We start from the raw sequence: 19040 nt of genomic DNA, 5'->3' as shown, positions 1-19040 counted from the left end.
AGGACTCGTGGTAATTCTTCATGTGGATAACTAGGTTGGATAGAAATGCCATCGTGGGTGCCTGGGTGGCTCAGTGGGTTAAGCCGTTGCCTTCGGCTCAGGTCATGATCTCAGGGTCCTGGGATCGAGTCCCGCATCTGGCTCTCTGCTCAGCAGTGAGCCTGCTTCCCTCTCTTTCTCTCTGCCTGCCTCTCTGTCTACTTGTGATCTCTCTCTGTCAAATAAGTAAATAAAATCTTTAAAAAAAAAAAAAAGAAAGAAATGCCATCGTGACAGGGAAGAAAAGAGGAATATGTTTTGGGGGGTGTGGGGGGGCATTAAAAAACTTTAATATTAAGTTGGATACCTTTTGTGCAGGATATAGCCATCCTTATTAGGTTCTTGCCTGATGAATTTTATCTACCCACAGTAGGTCCTTGAAGGCCAAGTACCTATATGAGAAGATAATTTCTACCTTAGTTTCTTAGTTCAACTTTCATTATTAAAACATTTCCATACTCCACTGAATTAGAAAGAGCATACAGGTCTCCCACTTATATATTTTGCCTTAAGCAAACATTAAAAATAAATCTCATAAGCAATTTAAAATATTTATTGACAGGAATTCCCAGCAGGACAGATATAGAACCACTGTCGCCTTGGCCCGTATTACCCAAGCACAGAAAACCCTTAGTTGCAGCACTGGACTTCAATTCAGTTCATGTTTAATTCTGCCATATGTTAGAGTGAAAAGTACTAAGGAATATAGGGATTTCAACAGAATCACTTATCCACAGTGGCTTAAACCTTCTATGAGAGGTAGAAATTATTTTAAGGATTATAAAAAGGGAGAGAGTATCACCAAAGTCCAAGTACAAAGGAAGCTGGACCTTACATTTATCTAACCAGTTACTCATCTTATGTTGAGGGCTGCAGAAACAGCATGCTGAGATAAGGCAGTTTTATGATAGCACAGCTGCCCCAGTGAGGAGTAAGGTGCTCCTGGGCATGCACATCCCCCATGAATAGAAAACCTAGAAATCAGCAGAGAATATTAAATTTCTTCCTGCTATGAATAACAGAGATGCAGAGAGATATCTCTTCTTCTGCTTATCTCCTTTTCTCTTCTCATAGCTTCCGGAGTCACTCATCTAAGTAAGTTATTTGATCTGTGTGGATATTCAGAAAAACACCCCAAAGTTCTCTACAGGAACTTTTAAGTTGTATGATTCTCTTTGGAATCATACAACTTAAAGCTCAGCAACACCAGACTCATGGTAACTCTAAGCAAGTGCCTGAGTCTCAATTTCCACCTTTTCTGAAAACACCCATCTTTTACTCAGGATTTCATTAATTAAAGCATGAAGAACCACTAAAATACACTAGGCTAACTACTAAGTAAACATTATCTGTTAAATATATTAAGTGCTTTAGTGACTATCTTCATTTTGTTGCACTTATTTTTGGAAATGGGCATTTTACTGTTTCCACAATCCTTTGTAGATCACAGTCCTTTGTAAAGAGAAACTAGTACATAAGTAAATTTTTACATTATATACTACAAAGAGATTTAATATCTATTCAATTTAATATTCAATCTACATAAAATAAATCAATGACAACTGCTTTATTATTAAAAGGTACTGAATTCCATAAAGCACACAATGTAATTTATATTCAACTAACAAAAGTTTGATACATGTATTTAAAAATATATAATATATAGATTTGTCTTAACATTTATATTCTATTCAAAAAGCAGTAGCTTTACATATTTTACAACTTGAATTATAAAATATATATACATCCACCCTATTCAAACCCTCAAGCATGAGCTTCCATTCCTATTAATAAAATGCACAATCTATATTTCTGAATATTGAGAGAAAAATGGTACCAACTAAAAACAACAAACCCATTTTAACTTGAACATCGACTTAATTCTTGGCTATAGATAACTGATATAATAATCTTTTCAAATAATTATTTTACCCCGAGCCTGATAATCAATATTTATATAAATAATCTGTGGTTAACTATGAAGAGACTTGCATTTATTTTTACGGTTTCTGTCAATCAACCACATTCCCTACTCAACTTGTTTCCACTTTAAAATTAGAGAGGTGGGATTATGCAATCTTTCCATTAGCCGCTAAATTTGACAAGTGATGTCACAACTAGTAAGCCAAAGCCCAGAACCATGCTTTGCCTTTGAGAAAGCAGCTTAGAATGACTGCAGAAGCAAACTTTTCACCAAACCCTGACAATGTATGCATCAAGAAACTGTTCTCTATTTCACTGTCAACTGCACTCAACTTGCTCAATTAGTTCTTTACGCATGTTTAAAATATACCAGCTTCTATTCAGGCATTCCTTCCACATATTCAAAATGTCTTCAGATATTACAATGTTTTATAAAAAATTTTTCATAAAAAAAGACATTCATGTAACCATTCTGGAGATTCATTCGTCCCAATAACATTTGAGAATTAAAATCACAACAAACACCTCAATTACAGGACCATAGTCAGGAGTAGAACTTCAACTTTAAGGATAAAGGTCGAAGTCTGAAGTACATGTTTAGACTCCATAGGCCTCTAATGATAATGATGCATACAAGCCTGTCTTTAATACACAGTTTATGCTGAGAAACAAAAGTCTCCCACAAATTAATAAAAAAAAAATAAGTTCCAAATCTCAAAATGGCTTAGAAACTTAAATGGAAAAACACTGTTACCAAACAAATAATTTAATTCATTTGGGCAATAATTAGGCTTTGGGAGAGTCACCATCCAAAAGGTAAACCAAACTCCCTCAATATTAGTATTTAGGGACTAAATTACTAGTTAACAGCTCATTTATTAAGCAATTATTCAACAAATTTAGCCACATACTGATGAACTGAAATAAGGTATCAGAAACTCTATGTATTTTATTTGTAGGAAGGAATCTTTTTAAAGAAAAATTTCTGATGTAATTTCACTAATCTTCCTTCTTTGGATTCCCTAACCTCAAGAAAAGGGGAAGAAAGGGAGGAAGGCCGGAAGGGAGGTAAGGAAGGAGAGAGGAAAACTTAGGGAAACTGCTGAAGACTGACATATTGGACATCTTTGAAGAGAAAGGAAGAAAGAAAAATGAAAGAGATTAAAAACAAACAAAAGACTGCAAAGAGGATTAGGGCCAAGGGGTGCAGACTAAGAGACACCTTCACAGATCTTAATCATGCAAAGGCATTAGCATTAACACAGAATCATGCAGTAGCTGATTTTGTAACAGTGAATCCGCAGAAAAGATATGGGAAAGCCTCAGTTCTTTTTGAAAACCAATTTATATACACTTAATAAATCCTAAGCATTCAGCTAAAATATGTACAAAAAACTAAATAAAAGTGAGATTGAGAAATATAAGCAGCAGTAACCATAAAGGCTTAGAACTAGTGACACTGAATTCTTTATTTAAAAAACTTCTGAACACACAGTACCTCCTCTTCTCATCTATTTTTAGGAAGAAGCTTTAACAAGTTTTAAATATCTCAATTCTCAAAAACAATAGGCTTTTTAAAAAATAAGACTTGATTACCAGAAACAAGTAATATGTGGTTACATACCATTTGCATATCACTACTCATTTCCATTATTTGTCAATTCATCTTTGATGCAATCTGGAAATAATTAAGCAGTCACTAGATACCTGTTTTAGAATCTGAAAAAATTATTATTTGCCACAGGAATCTAATGATATATATTTGCATATATTTAAAATTTCAGAAGGGAAAAACTAATAAAACTATCCTAGTTACTTTATACCAAATATTTATATACCTAGTCAAAACAATAAGGATTAAGATCTTTCTCCAGATGAACTGTATATAAAAGCTAATTTTTAGCATTTTCTTTTGGGGATTAAAAAAAGCTTTATTTCCCTGCTAGCTAAATGAGGAATTCATCCACTACAAGTTAAGTCCTTTAGAGGTGAATATTAAATTCCTTAAGAGAACAGCCATAAAATTTATTTAAAAAAATTTATCTTAAAAAAACTGAAAACCATTTCTTTCTTTAAAATCTATGGCATTAATACCTACTTCACATAATATATTTTTTTGAAAGGGCACCAAGTTCTTGATCTAAGCATGCAAAATAAGGAAATGAATGTATCACTGTCTTAATAGAATTTGGCAAACCAGAAGGATGGCCTTAAAATAAATAAATAAATAAATAAATAGAGAGTACATATTGTCTAAATATGAAAGTATAATTCTGTAGGCCTATGCAGCAGATAGTGCCCCATGGAGCAAGGAAAGAGGGAAGTAGCATAATCCTATGTACATTTTCTTGGTATTCTGGTTGTTGTTCAACAACACATTACAGAGAAATATTCTTTTTATTATTACAAAGCCATTAAATGCCCTCTCTAGAGCAATGACTCAGGTAAACGTCTTATGTCTTTTTAATAATGTAACTTACATTTAAAATTAACTTAATTAAATCTAAGTGCAAAGGAGTTTCCAGTAATTCCTAAGTTCAAGGGAGTACTGTAATGAATAAGGTGTCATCTTATTGCAAATTCTGAATGGTTGGTATTCCTATATTTTAGGGTATTTCATCTTATCTTCTCTTTAAACCATAAAATGTACTGAAATTATTTGGTTTCCTTTACTTTCCTCTACTTTGTTTTATTTTATGGTATCTCTATGTAGAGAAAGAGGTATGTTAAAATACTGCTTCTTTTATTTTAAAAAACTCAATTGAGGCTATGTAAGACCTATTAATCTACAGGACAGCACTGTTAATCTTCGACCTGGTATATTAATTCCTTTGGTGACTAAATGTCACAGGTCATTTCTTTATAAAAGAATTTTAGTAAGTGGACCAGCAATACGGAGAAAGATCCCCCACCCCCACCCCTGAAAATGATCAAGTCAATCAGTAGTTTGGAGCAGTTGTGTAAAATATGAAAAATATATAATTTGCTGCTGATTTCATATTAAAAAGCAGTTAAAAATTAAAAGTAGCTCAAAGCATTCCAAAAAACATTTTCTGTCTTAGTTAAACAGGCCAAATGATAAGACTAATAGACTATTATGAGAATTTATGTGTATCTAGTCAAGAAAGAACAAAAAATGTGTTTAATTTTTAAAAGTGGTAGTTGCTAACTATAGTATAAATAGTATCCACAATTTGGTGGCTGGCCATTGTTTTAATTTTTTTTTTTCAAGTTATTTCTACAGCAGACATATTTTTGAAGTCTACCCACCCCTGAGTTCAGCAATTATACTTTTAGAGTTTAAAATTATATGCCCTTAATTAACAACATGTACAAAGCTACAAAATGTCATCTATACAGAGATTAAAAACAATTTTGAAAATATTCCTTGCCAATTATTGATTGGATATTTTGCTGGGGTACATACTTCAAACCTTTCAGCCAATTGGACTTTATTTTTAAGCCCAAATTGAGTCATATATTTATTCACTGCAGGATATGTCAAAAAGAGTGCAACAACAGGCATTAGTAAAAATAACATTGTAGTAGAAACAGATTTTTGCATATGTGAAAAGGTAATTTATAAAATACATAATTGCTTTTTAAAAAGAGAACCTACTTGCAATATCATTAACTTACATGGTACTGAGAATTGGACGTTTCAACAATTTTTTTTCTATAGAAAAATTTTATCTAGCTGTAAGCAAAGTCTTTTCAACAACAAGAAAACAAAATAAAACAAATCCCTCCAGGAAAAACTGTACGGTTATGTGAGACAAATAAGCAAACATACCATTCTAGAGTATACTTTTGCCTAAATTTTAAAATAAAAATGTCCACACTCTTTTGTTAAAACATTAAGCCTCTGTCAAAAATGTATTTCTTATTTTAGGGTACAGGATTAAAGGACAAAATGATACTTACAAGTAAAGAAAAAATTACAAGAAAAAACTTGACAAAAGTTTTTCAATTGAAGTACTGTAACATTCAAACTTGACTTAAAACATAACAAAAGAAACAAAATTGCAAACGAAAACTCTTTATGGATTTTTCAAACATAAATAAATGAAATAGTGTTTAGGCAGTAGGGCTCATGCTGATGGCTAGCAGGAAGTAACAGAGTGTAATCTACTTGGAAAAATCGTTACTGTACAAACAAGCCCCAATTAAGGACTGCAGCAGTTTCATCCTCACTGCCATTGTTCTTATTTCCAAGATCAAGCCTTGATTCAACCGTTCATACCCTAGATTACTCATACCTTTACTCCAGAGACTGAGGAACTATATACAACAAATGAATTTATTTTCACCATAGGGATAAACAATATTGTACCTCTCTGCCAATGTTACTTGAAAACCTTCCATGTCAAAACAATTTGACAGCAGATATAAACAATTCAATAAATACGCAATGATCTTTCATTACAGTCCTTTAAAGACGCATGTTAATTCATGCTGTTAAACCTTAGGATCACAGTGCATAGAATCCAAATATAAACAGTTGGGGTGACTTTCAAAGTAATGTTGGATCCCTCACTTTATTTATAATCCCATTATAACCAGTAAGTTCATTTCATAGGCCCTATCATGCATTAATTATTGGGTGGCAGGAGTTAATGAAAATTTTTCCTGTTTAACGTCCATTGCCGGCAATGAACGTCCCAAAACCGCCAAGGAAATCATTGTTATTGCACAATACATGAGGACCTGGAACTTTTCCAAAAGCTTAAAAAAATAAAAATAAAAAATGGAATTATATTGACATTTCCTGACACCTGCATTAATACTGTATGACTAATAAAAAGCATGTCAGTTGCCTGGACTGAACCAGCGATCAACATGCGCCCAGAATGCACACGAGTAAAAATGCAGTAAAAGGAAGTAGTCTTCATTGCCTATAGGTCACTTCCAGTCAAAGGTTAAAGTTCAAAGACTGAATGATCAAAGTGCTCATTTTCTCAGTAGGACTATCTTCTGCTAGGAGGATGATAACAGTGGCATCAACAAGTATCATCTTTAAGAAAAGGAGAGAAAAAGACAATTAAAAAAGTCAAGCATGCATAGTAAAATCCATACACGTTAGTCTAACAGAAATCATTTCAAGAACATGGTTTACATGTCTGACTTGCCTCCCCCAATCTTTATAAATAAAAAGTCCCATTTGTGTCCAATTATATAGTAACAAACAAATCAAGTTCCATTCTTTCACAGAAAGAGCAGTTCACACAAGTCTTAAATGATGCACCAGTATGTTAGTTCTATTTAAAATAATAAATTGATGTATGTTAGCACATATTAAGGATTTATCAGTCATAAAGAGTTCTTTTATGGGCAACAATTTTAAATTGTAATGAGATAAGAAGTAAACTCCTGACCAACAATGTCATAGTATTTAATATAGGATAATACATGTTGTGTCTTTATAAAGGAAATAACTTCACAAATGAGGTACAATTACCAAATTAATTAATACATTGTTAATGTTTACTTTTTAAGTAAACATTTCCTAAAGATAAATTAATAACATTTTTAGCAAATATAGATACATATACAAACGAGGCCATTAAAGAAAATACCTCACAGATTTAGTAATGCCTTCTGGTAGCCTCAACACATTATGTAAGATTGTGGAGTTCCTAACTTATTTTACAAAATTATTCCACAAGACATAATCTGAAGGATTTATTTTGAGGACTGGTTACTCTTCAGAAAGCAACTTTAGAAAGAAGAGAGACTAGTGGCAACCACCCAAGAGTTGTGAAAGCTCTCAAGGACAGCGTTGCTGAAAAACTGGCCAAAATATTTTACAAACTATTCCACCTTAGGATCGATACACTGGTAATAAAAAATCCCCATCTCTAATGACTCAATGAGAACTAAAAACCAGTAAATCTGATTTCTATGCTGGGCAAACTCATAGAGTAACTCATAGAATATTACCCTATATTTTAATGCCAATCTAAAGGGTGAAATATACTAGATTTTTAAAATACATCATTAGAAATCTTTAAAGAAAATATCTTTAAGAAGAAAATAAGCAGATAGCCTATAGCTTCTAAGTGTCACATCAAAGTATCTGTTTCTTAAATTACTATGGAACTTGGAATAACAAGGAGATATGGATGCCATGGATGCAGAACAAACTTAAGAATGTAAAGAGGGTCCCTAAAACATCACTCTTCCAACGGAGTAATTTATAACTCTAGGGTCCTTGAAAAAACAAAAAAAAACAAAAAAAACTAATCACACAGACCTCTAAGCTAAGAGATGGCACTAAATTCTACCTAATAAGTCAAACTTAAGTATTCTATCACATGACAATGTATACAGTAAGAAAGGTGAGACAAAACTCAACCTGATCATGTACCTAATTAATCACTAATAGTAAGATTTTATCTCCAAAAGGCATATCATCTTTGATAGACTGCAACATAAATGTATTTCCATCAGGTTGTTCATTCTGAAGTACTCCAGTATAGTAAGTGCTGTAGAATGGGCTACAACCCACCAAAATGATTAAGAAATCCATACAAAGTGATTCTCCCTAGCCCAATCTCTACCTTGGATTAGATGTTAAAAAAAAAAAAAAAAAAAAAAAAAGGACTAATATTCCCTGCCTTGAATACTCTATCTTTAGAGAAATAAAGTTATTAATAAGTAAGTTCTGAAAATAGAGTTCTATTATCTCTGATAGTTGGACCCACAGGGACACAATGACTTAAACATTACAAATCTGTCACAGCTGTAAGTAATCAAAAAATCTACAAGCAAATACTTAAGTATAGAGACAAGTATGAGCTAAAGCCATGGCTAACTTTTCCCCAAATAAAAAGGCCATCACTAAGAAGTAAAAATCCATTCGTTGCTAAAAGGAATACTGTTTCCTAGCTAGATGAAAAAAACATTATTGAATACTAAGATGGTTTACAAAAAAAAAGTTTTTAGAGCAATCCCATCGTGGATCAAGACAAATATAAGTCTGCAAAACATGATCAAAAAACTCAATATTTCTAACCTCTTGACTAAGTATTTGTAGCAAGATGAAGGGCTGAAAACAAAAATCTCAGGTTAACCATTTAAATTTTTTTTTCTGGAACTGTAGAAGTATACCCTCAAATATAATATACAAATAACCAGTTCCAAAAAGAGATGACATCTACCATGGCTAACTTCACTGACTTTTGGGAAATATGAGTGAGAGAGAACTACATTAGAAGAAGGTCAATTAGTTTTCCCCAGAGCATAAAAACTATCACATTTTAATGGACTTCACAACCATCACATTATATTGGATACCACCTCCTTGGATATTCCCAAAGACTAAAGACTAGAAGAAAAGGAACACAGTAATAAGTCAGTAGATATAAAGTGGGATTTCACTTCCAAGACAAAACTAAATCTTTGGGACACCTGGGTGATTCAGTTGGTTAAGCAGACTGCCTTAGGCTCAGGTCATGAAGCTGGAGTCCTGGGATCAAGCCCCGCATAGGGTTCCCTGCTCATCGGGGAGTCTGCTTCTCCCTTTGCCCCTCCCTCCTCTCGTGTTCTCTCTCTCATTCTCTCTTTCAAATAAATATTTTTTTCAATGAATTTCTTTTAAAATTTTTTTTAAGATTTTATTTATTCATTTGACAGATCACAAGCAGGCAGAGAGGCAGGCAGAGAGAGAGGAAGTGAAGCAGGCTCCCCGCTGAGCAGAGAGCCCAACATGGGGCTCAATCCCAGGACGATGGGATCATGACCTGAGCCGAAGGCAGAGGCTTTAACCCACTGAGCCACCCAGGCACCCTCATGAGTTTTTAAAAAGATTTTATTTATTTGTCAGAGAGAGAGAAAGAGTGAGTGAACACAAGCAGGGATAGCAGCAGGCTGAGGGAGAAGCAGGCTCCCCACTGAGCTGGGAGCCTACCCAATGTGGGACTCGATCCTAGGACTCTGGGATCATGACCTGAGCCAAAGGCCGGCACTTAACTGACTGAGCCACCCAGGCATCCCATAAATAAAATCTTAAAAACAAAACTAAACTAAACTAAATCTTTACACATAGGTTTGTATCTCAACAGTTTAGGAATTAAAGGTGGTTTTTTTTGTTTGTTTTTATGAATCAACTAAGAAAGATTCCACAGAAGACAACAGAATTGTTATCCTGCAAGAAATAAAAGGAAAAAAACTGTTAGACTGAGTAAAATCTGGACTTAGGAATTTAGAAAGTGATTCTGTAATCCTAAAAGGTACTGCAAATATAAGAAAAAGTTCACAAATAACGTAGGTAATTCTATGGACAGCTATAAGGCAGGAAGAAATTTTGTTAATACTAGTCTGAGATGACTGTGTTCCTCTCACCTTATAATCCTTAGTATTCTACAGTAAATGTTCCAGCTGAATGGAACCAGAATAGTCTACAGTTTTCTAAAACAAGAAGATATTCTCTACTCCTCCCCAAATTTATAAACTTAACAGTTTATTGGACATAACAGCTAAACAGCATGCCAATCTATTTCCTGTAAGTCTAGTCTTCTGAAGCCAATACTCAAATACTGTCTTAAGCTATGCTGCTCAATTCTGTATCACGTTAAGGAAAATGCTTCAGGAACCAGATCAGTACTGTCATCTGTGGAAAGCAATCACTTACAAAACTAAGTTGTGTATGTTTAATCTGGATGCCAGGAAACAAATGGATCGTATTATTAATGAATTCTATTATCTATCTTATTGAAATATTTTTATAGTCCCATAAAAAGATACTTTTTATCTTTTTCAAGCACAATTATGTCTATTGTATGATTTTGAACTCTGATGCTCAATCATTCATTCATTTGTGTACTAAACTGCGTACATTTGTTTTCTACGGACCATTCTAGTCCTGAATTATAGGTCAATTCTTCAGCCCCTTTGTATGCTGAATGAAATGAGTTGTCTATTCAAATACCTATTTTGGTTAGTTCCCTTTGTTAATTTTTTTATTTTTAACCCTATTGTGTTTAATTGATTTTTCAAAGCGTATGGGACACTGGCTAAATTTACAACACAGAATATCTGCATTCCAAGGCAGATATGACCTTAACCCTTAGTGAATAGAAACTGTAAAAGTAATAAAATTCTGGAAAACAGGTTGATAGCAAACTTCAAGTAAGTAACAATAAGGAGTATGTATTCACATATGAATAACTTCTTACACTTTAATAGGAGCTACAGAAGAAGTTCAAAAGAAATGCAAACAGGGGCGCCTGGGTGGCTCAGTGGGTTAGGCCTCTGCCTTCGGCTCGGGTCATGGCCTCTGAGTCCTGGGATCGAGCCCGAGCCCGGTGTTGGGCTCTCTGCTCAGTGGGGAGCCTGCTTCCCACCTCCCTCTGCCTGCTTGTAATCTCTCTCCCTGTCAAACAGATCAATAAAATGTTAAAAGGAAAAAAGAAAAAAGAAAAGAAATGCAAACAGAAATGCCTATGGTATGATACCACAAGTAATAGTAGGGTAGCAGTTGACTTGCCTACATTTTCAAGATATACCAACAATGTGGAAGATAGTTTAAGTTGAAAGAGGCTTTTTTCCCAAGAACTTAACACTGGTTATTTGGCAGCTCATAATTTTGGTGTATCAGTGGAATCCTACTCTTCTATAACCAGGACATCTACTGAATTGCCAAATTACTGTTTTTCATTAATAGTGCATCCATCCTGCATCCAGGAAGCCCTCTCTGAAGCACACAGATATTACGAATCTAAACCCAAACCTCTCTTGCCTCTTTGATTACAAATACTGAAACACTCTGACCCACATTGACCCAAGTACGTTGGTTAGCACTACACAGGACTATGGAGCTGGTACCTGAGGGCTACAATTCTGCTTGGCTTCTAAAAACTGAAATGTTAAGAGTTTCAGTGAGTTCATGTAATTCCAAGCAAGACTTTGCTTAGTCTCTGATCTTTTTATTTAGATCTGCAGGTCACATCAGGACTCTGATTTGACCTTATAATCCTTCCAGAATTAGATAATGCTAAGAAATAACAAGAGTCTATATTTCTTGGTAATTTGTTGTTGTAAGGAGAATATGATTAATCCATTAAGATCTTTTTGGAACTAAAGCAGCTAAACAGAAAAACATAAGCTGGACATCTGGAAAGATCAAAAACAGAGCAGACACGTTTTGCTTTATGAGTTAGCATGACTTATAAGATTTTCTAATTTCAAATATAAGGCCAAGGTGAGCTATTTTTCACATTGTTACAACTCTGAAATGTATAAAGGCAAAGATAATATATGCTACACAGCTGAAATGCTTTAGTTTTTTAAAGGTAGAGGAAAAGTTCAAGGAAGATTGTCTATACCCAGTCCCCTTTATGAAAGAGCAGTTGCTCTATCATGTCAAAGTATAACTAGTATTACTTGCACTTGATTTCATATGAGGGTCACTCCTGGAGCAAAACTGTTGACTTAAAGGGGGATTTTGGGAGGGGAATGGTTTAGATATGCAGGGTTCAAGCACGAGTAGAAAACATATTGAGATATGAATAATCACTGTAAGTCAATAAACTGGGATGTTTTAAACAGAATTATCTGTAAATGAACATAATGTATCTGTACCTGGGACTGGGACCTGAACTAGAATAATCATAATTTAATTGAAATAGAATTCAGTCCTTTTAAGATGGCTAATTTGTATTTGGGGGGAGAGGGGAGGGAGACACTTATAATCTGTTTATTGAATAAAATGAATTCTTACACAAACCCTGGAATATTATACATTTAAAGGTTAATTTGGGGGTGCCTAGGTGGCTCAGTTGGTTAAACATTTGCCTTTGCCTCAGGTCATGATCCCAGGATCCTGGAATTGAGCCCCATGTTGGGCTCCTTGCTCAGTGGGGAGTCCGCTTCTCCCTCCCTTTCTGTCTCTCCCCATCACTCTCTTTCCCTACCTCAAATAAACAAACAAAATCTTTAAAAAAAGTTTGAATTTAGTTTGAAATTTAGTTTAATTTAGTTTGAAAAGCCTCTCTTGGAATTTCTGGGCTAAGGTGGAGAATTTAATACCTTAAACTATTAAAAGGCTTTTCTACCTTAGTCATGAACGTATAAATTTCTTAGTTAATAGATAAAAACTACTATAAAAAACTTATGTGAAATGTATTTTATTTTAAAGAATTTATTTTATATTTCTAGTTTCACTATGTGACCTTTCTCCATTTATCAAAAGCACATAATGAAAAATTCTGGGAATAATCTTAGAGAAAGGACTTCTCATAAATCCTTTCAACTATATAAAGGAGCATTAGAGGGCCTGAAAGATTGTAATCTTTCTGAAATTAAAACAGGAATACACTATCTAACGTGAGGGCAGGACAGAATGGTAAAGAAGGTTACACTTTCAAAATAAATGTTTTTTCTCTTTTTCTTTTTTTTTTTTGAGAGAGAGAAAGAGAATGCATACAAGCAGGGGGGAGGGCAGAGGGAGAGGCAGGCTCCCTACTGAGCAGGAGCCAGATGCGGGACTAGATCCCCTGACCCTGAGATCATGGCCCAAGCTGAAGGCAGACACCTAACGACCGAGCCACCCAGGTGTCCCAAATAAATGTATTTTTTAAAATTCATTACTCCAAGACAATTTCCTCTCAAGTTTTATTGGAAAACTCCAGTGGTTTAAAAACATCATGGAAGGGCGCCTGGGTGGCTCAGTGGGTTAAAGCCTCTGCCTTTGGCTCAGGTCATGATCCAGCCCTGCATCAGGCTCTCTGCTCAGTGGGGATCCTGCTTCCCTTCCCCTCTCTCTGCCTGCTTCTCTGCCTACTTGTGATCTCTGTCAAATAAATAAATAAAATCTTTTTCAAAAAATAAATAAATAAAAATTAAAAAATAAAAACACTGTGAAAAGACAATGGGGGATTTTTCTATTATTAGTTTCTATTATCAGTGAAGCTGGGTTGGAAATAGAGTAACTATACTATTTTTAGAACTTTGACACTTTAAAAAAATGTTTGATTTAGTTGTGTTTGTCAATATTCTTGATCAATTGATCTTAACTTTTTATGAATCTGGGAACTTTCTATGCTAAGACCAAAGGGTCTGTGACATTCAATTTTTTTTCCTTTCTTTCTTTCTTTCTTTTTTTTTTTCAGAAGGGCTCCTCAGAAGGGCACAGAGAGTAGAGGCAGTTTGGTTTTTGGTCCTAAAAGGCAAGAAGATGAGAAAGAATGAGAAGCCAGCAATGTAAATTGAAGTAAAGGGCTGTAGGGTCTTGTTAAGTGTTTTAGTAGACCTTCAGTGCTCAGAAAGAATTACATCTGATTATTAATTCACTTTATATGGAAAGCTGTCCCTTTGTATCTCAGAATCCCTGAAACAGTAGTTCTCAAGTGACAAGCTCCATCACTGGAGCTTTCTGGAGATTTCTTAAAAACTAAAACAAAACCAGCATTCTGGGCACAGTAATAAAGTTTATTAGATTCTTTAAACGAGAAAGTAATCAGCAAGACTTTGGTAAAAGAGTTCCCAAGAGGGTGTGTGTAGGGCAAGGACTGGTTGAGGCAGGAGGGTGTTTCTGTGTGTGCCTGTGCAGGATTCATTCCAGGAAAACAGGACATTGGGGATAAGAAATAGAGTATATTATAATGCTCCAGGGAACATTGCCCTGTATAAAACACTTCTTGTTTTAAAGATGATTTTCTTAGGATGGATTCTCAGAAGTTTGGTAACTGAGACAAAAATCTTGAATCTTAAATTTTAAGCTTGTTAAATATTGCTGAACTTGTTATACCAACAGCAAATATGAGAGTACTATTTTATTCTACCCTTTACTCTTTTCTGGCATTGCACTCATTTTACTCAACTCTGCAATTCAATAATAGTTTCAAAATACTAAATCTGTAATCACTTTACTGTGAACTTTTTGGTCTACGCTTTTAATTGTATATATTATGTGAAGCAATTTTCATAAATGGTCTTTATTCTTAATAAGCTATAACTGTTTTTCACATTTTTAAACCTTATGCTGACTGTGCTTTGAGGTTTTCCTAAAAGGTTTTCTAGGGGTGTCTGGGTGGCTCAGTCGTTAAGTGTCACCCTTTAGCCTGGGTCCTAGGATGGAGCCACATGTCTGGCTTCCTGCTCAGCGGGAAGCCTGCTTCTCCCTCTCCAGCTCCCCCTCCTTGTATTCCCTCTCTTGCTGTCTCTGTCAAATAAATAAATAAAATCTTTAAAAGAAATATATAAATAAAAGGTTTTCTAAAAGGTTTAAATTTTCATATAACTACTTAATTTCTGATTCCTTTTAACTTCAGAAATTCTTCCTTTCTCTGAACTGATACTCAGCTTAAAAAAAAATTACATTTTTTTGTTTTCTTAAAAAAAAAAAAAAATTTCAATCCACAAGAGTTTACATATGAAGTAAAAATTTAAATTTTTCTTTCCCAAAATGATTACCAAGTTCCTAACAGGAACTTACTAAATAGTTTTTTCCTCATTGGTTTTGTGACATCCAATTGATTATATATTCAAATCTTATATATAAGAAATAGAAATACAAATACAAATAGAAAGTAATTCTATTTTGACGCCTACTCTTGAATTAATATGTTTTGGTATCTGGTAGACCAATTCTCCTTCATTATCCTTTAGTTCAGAATCCAAACGGCTCTTCTTGCCTATTATTCTTCCCTAAACTTTGAAGCACCCACCCATCATTCCACTGGATTTTTACTAAGTTATATTAAACCTGTAATTTGTAAGGACTATACATTTTTCTATAATACTGGTTTGTCAAGTATCTTTATTTTTTCATAGCTCTTCCAAGTTTCGTCATTTTTCTTCTAGATCATCTATAGTTGTCATTAACATTAGTTGGAATATTTATCTGGTGGCTCTTAAAAACGGCATTCTTTCACTGTGTTTTCTAACTTGTAACTGCTGATGTAGTGCTATCATGTTGCTCCTAATCATCACTTATCAACACCTAACAGAACTCTTATAATTTAAGAAGTTGTTAAATGACTCAAACTAACTCAGTTAACAAGTTTCACAAAGGATAGAAAGGTAAGGGGAAAAGGCCATATTCCTATAAATTAGCTCTGTCAATTCTAATTTCTTATTAGACTAACATTTTATAAAAGAAAAATAAGGGAAATGCTCTTATGGATACAAAAATCACAGGGGGTAGTTTTTGTTCACGCACTTCAAAAAGGACATTGAGGAATATAAAATTTTGTTTTGAATTTCAAATACACCTCTTTAGGGAGGCAGTGAGGTCAGTTTAGAAAAGATGCTTGCAGTTTTCAATTATAAAGCTATTAGCACTCTCCCAACAAAAACAATAAAATAACATTGGTGAGAATACTGTACTCATATAGCTATAGTCAGAAGAAACACAAATTTTTGAGGACTATTAGAACAGGAAGAGCTTTCTTTAATTAAATGGGCCATCTCTCACAATGTGATCCCCCCTCCCTCCACTAAGTACAGTACCAGAGTTAAGTAATTTCGAAAGACATCAAAACTTCTATTTCAAGTAATAGGTTTCCCAATAACTAATTCCAATTTCATCTGGAGATTATTAAAGGAACCTTTTTTTTTTAGTAATAAAATGGCAGTGTTTCAGAATGTTAAAGCAATTTTAGATTTGACTTGTATGGTAGCCATGATTTTATGTGCTCCATTAAAAATCTAGTCCAACATATCCTTTAAATGGCTTCACATTTTAAAGACTCTTCTCCGTATGACAAAAATACATTAGTTATATATTCCTTTCTTTACTGCAAGCAAACAGATATATAATCCTTCAAACCAAAATACTATGAAGTTATTATTCTAAAATAAAACTATGCTTACCATGATACCACCATTTTGTTTTCTTTGGATTCTTGTTACATGTTCGAACATAAAAAGAATTATCTGGTGGTCGTCTCTGAAACCAAAAGGAGTTTAAATAGATAAGAGAAGTTGTAAAATGGAAGAAAAAGCTTAAGCAAAATTATTACATTAAGTCTAAAAACAATATAAATGCTGATGTGGCACAACTGAAATAATATATTCCAGGAAACGTAGACCCTTGACATTGAAATTTAAAAAATAAATAGAAACACGGGCATGTATGTGTGATTTGGATTAGGTGCCAGTGTGTTTACTAGAGAATGACTATTAACCCAAAGTGGCAGCATTAGGTTTTAAGGAATTTTGGTTCCATTTATTTTATCTAATTAAAAACCGTAAAAGTCTATCTAAACTCAGTTTGTCTGAGAAATTAATAGCAACTTATAAACCTCCAGTAAGGTAAGCATCACCAAGGACAGACCAAAGGATTCAGTTTGCAAACAATATGTAAGAGGAAAAAGGGGAAAAAACTATCTTTGCATTTCTACCATATATATATGCCCAACTATCACAATATTACATACATATGGCAGCTCTGCAAGGGAGCTACAGCAGAAATAGTGATGCCAACAACAATGAAGACAAATTTTGGGCAGGAATTATCCTGAAAACTGTTGGACTGACCAGACACGAGAAATACTGTGAGTCTCTACAAAAATATGGAAACATGTCAAATTTGTATTAAAACTATGGAGCACAGGTTAGTAGATAAGTTAGTAGATAGGTCCAACCAAAAACCAATGGTGAGTAGGACTGCCTAGACAGCAGGTAGGGAAACAGGCAGTCCACCTGGCACTTCTACAACTCACGTACAGAACTCTGATCTTAATTGAGCCTAATAATGCCCTTACAAGTTAATATTAATAGTAACTTAAGAAAAGGGAAGAGTAGAGCTTATGTTGAACTACCCAAAGATTATCCTGCTGATAAAGTTTGAGAAAATATCTGAAAAAGTATCATGAAATTAGATGCCTGATGACTTCAAAGAATAGATAATCTATTGCTGTTTGTCCTGCAAGTCATAATCTGTGTTAATGTGGAATAAATTGCTACCACTGCAACAAATAACTTCATAAATTCATTTTCTCTGTATACGGGTTAGAACCCAATCTTCAAAAACAAACAAAACAAAACCAACAACCAATCTTCAAAAAAAAAAAAAAAAAAAAAAAAATTAAGGAAGAAAAAAACACTCATTCTATTTGCTTAAGAATATAACCAAACTGGGGGCGCCTGGGTGGCTCAGTGGGTTAAAGCCTCTGCCTTCGGCTCAGGTCATGATCTCAGGGTCCTGGGATCGAGCCCCACATCAGGCTCTCTGCTCGGCAGGGAGCCTGCTTCCCTTCCTCTCTCTCTGCCTGCCTCTCTGCCTACTTGTGGTCTCTCTCTGTCAAATAAATTAAAAAAAAAAAAAAAAAAGAATATAACCAAACTGATAAGTGATCACAGAGATTTGGTTCTTAGAAAAATAAAATAACTATATAAAATGATGGATTAACAAAATTGTTTTAGGGATGGAACACAAGCTAGAAGGTTTGGACTATCTGTATTATAAGGGCACTAAGAATAAATGGTACATTACTGAAAGACTTCTCAATATCAGAAATTATCTTTAATCTACTGAAATCTACCTGACATGATGGATTTAAATGCCTTTAATTGAGGGAAACATCCCTGACTATGAAAATTGGAATCCAAACAATTATGAATAAATCAAAGTTCCCAAATACTTATAGTAAATATTAAAATTTGTATTCAAGTCAAATATTAAAGTGAAACTCAGAACCACACTGACCACAGAATAAAATTCGCCTGTTTTAAAAAAGAGGTTTTGGTGAGTAGTTAGAAGACTTTTAAAAGCTGATTTGGAGCTAGATCCCCTCAGTACCAAAACAATTTTTTTCTTCATCTTTATAACCTAGTCCTTAGCACAGCAGAAACATCACTTACTAGGTTCCTAATAAACATTTACGGAATTTTACTGCATTTCATAGAAATAATGCTGCCAGAATTGCTTCCAAATTACTATCTTGGTTAAATATAATTTAGTTCATATTATATAATATAGCTTACCAATAATTTAAATGGAATAATAAGACTTATACTAACTATGCAGGAAAAACTAGTAGTAGACAACTGAAATGTGAGGGGGATGAGAGAAGACTAGAAAAGGATAAAGGAGATGGAGAATATAGTCATTTTCTAGTTTTTAATAGTAAGTC

General features: G+C 34.0%; 1 protein-coding gene across 2 annotated transcripts in view; it reads right to left on the bottom strand.

Moving 5' to 3' along the window:
• Window positions 1-334: 334 nt before the first annotated feature.
• UBE2W (ubiquitin conjugating enzyme E2 W) overlaps window positions 335-19040 on the bottom strand; it is a 78844-nt gene continuing 60138 nt past the window's right edge. Inside the window, exons 5-7 of one of the 2 annotated variants that reach the window (XR_006820304.1) lie at window positions 16777-16852; window positions 875-6976; window positions 350-431 (exon numbers count right to left, since the gene is read on the bottom strand). Coding sequence is in view for 1 of the 2 variants with exons in the window: in XM_046019255.1 (XP_045875211.1) it covers window positions 6963-6976; window positions 16777-16852 (90 nt within the window). In the remaining variant the exon portion in view is untranslated. Of the gene's footprint in view, window positions 6977-16776; window positions 16853-19040 lie in introns of both variants that reach the window. The other variant, XM_046019255.1, reaches the window with a different exon arrangement.

This window comes from Meles meles, chromosome 1 (assembly GCF_922984935.1).
Source record: "Meles meles chromosome 1, mMelMel3.1 paternal haplotype, whole genome shotgun sequence".
In the NCBI taxonomy this organism is placed as follows: Eukaryota; Metazoa; Chordata; class Mammalia; order Carnivora; family Mustelidae; genus Meles; species Meles meles.
This window is presented reverse-complemented; position numbering and strand designations above follow the sequence as displayed.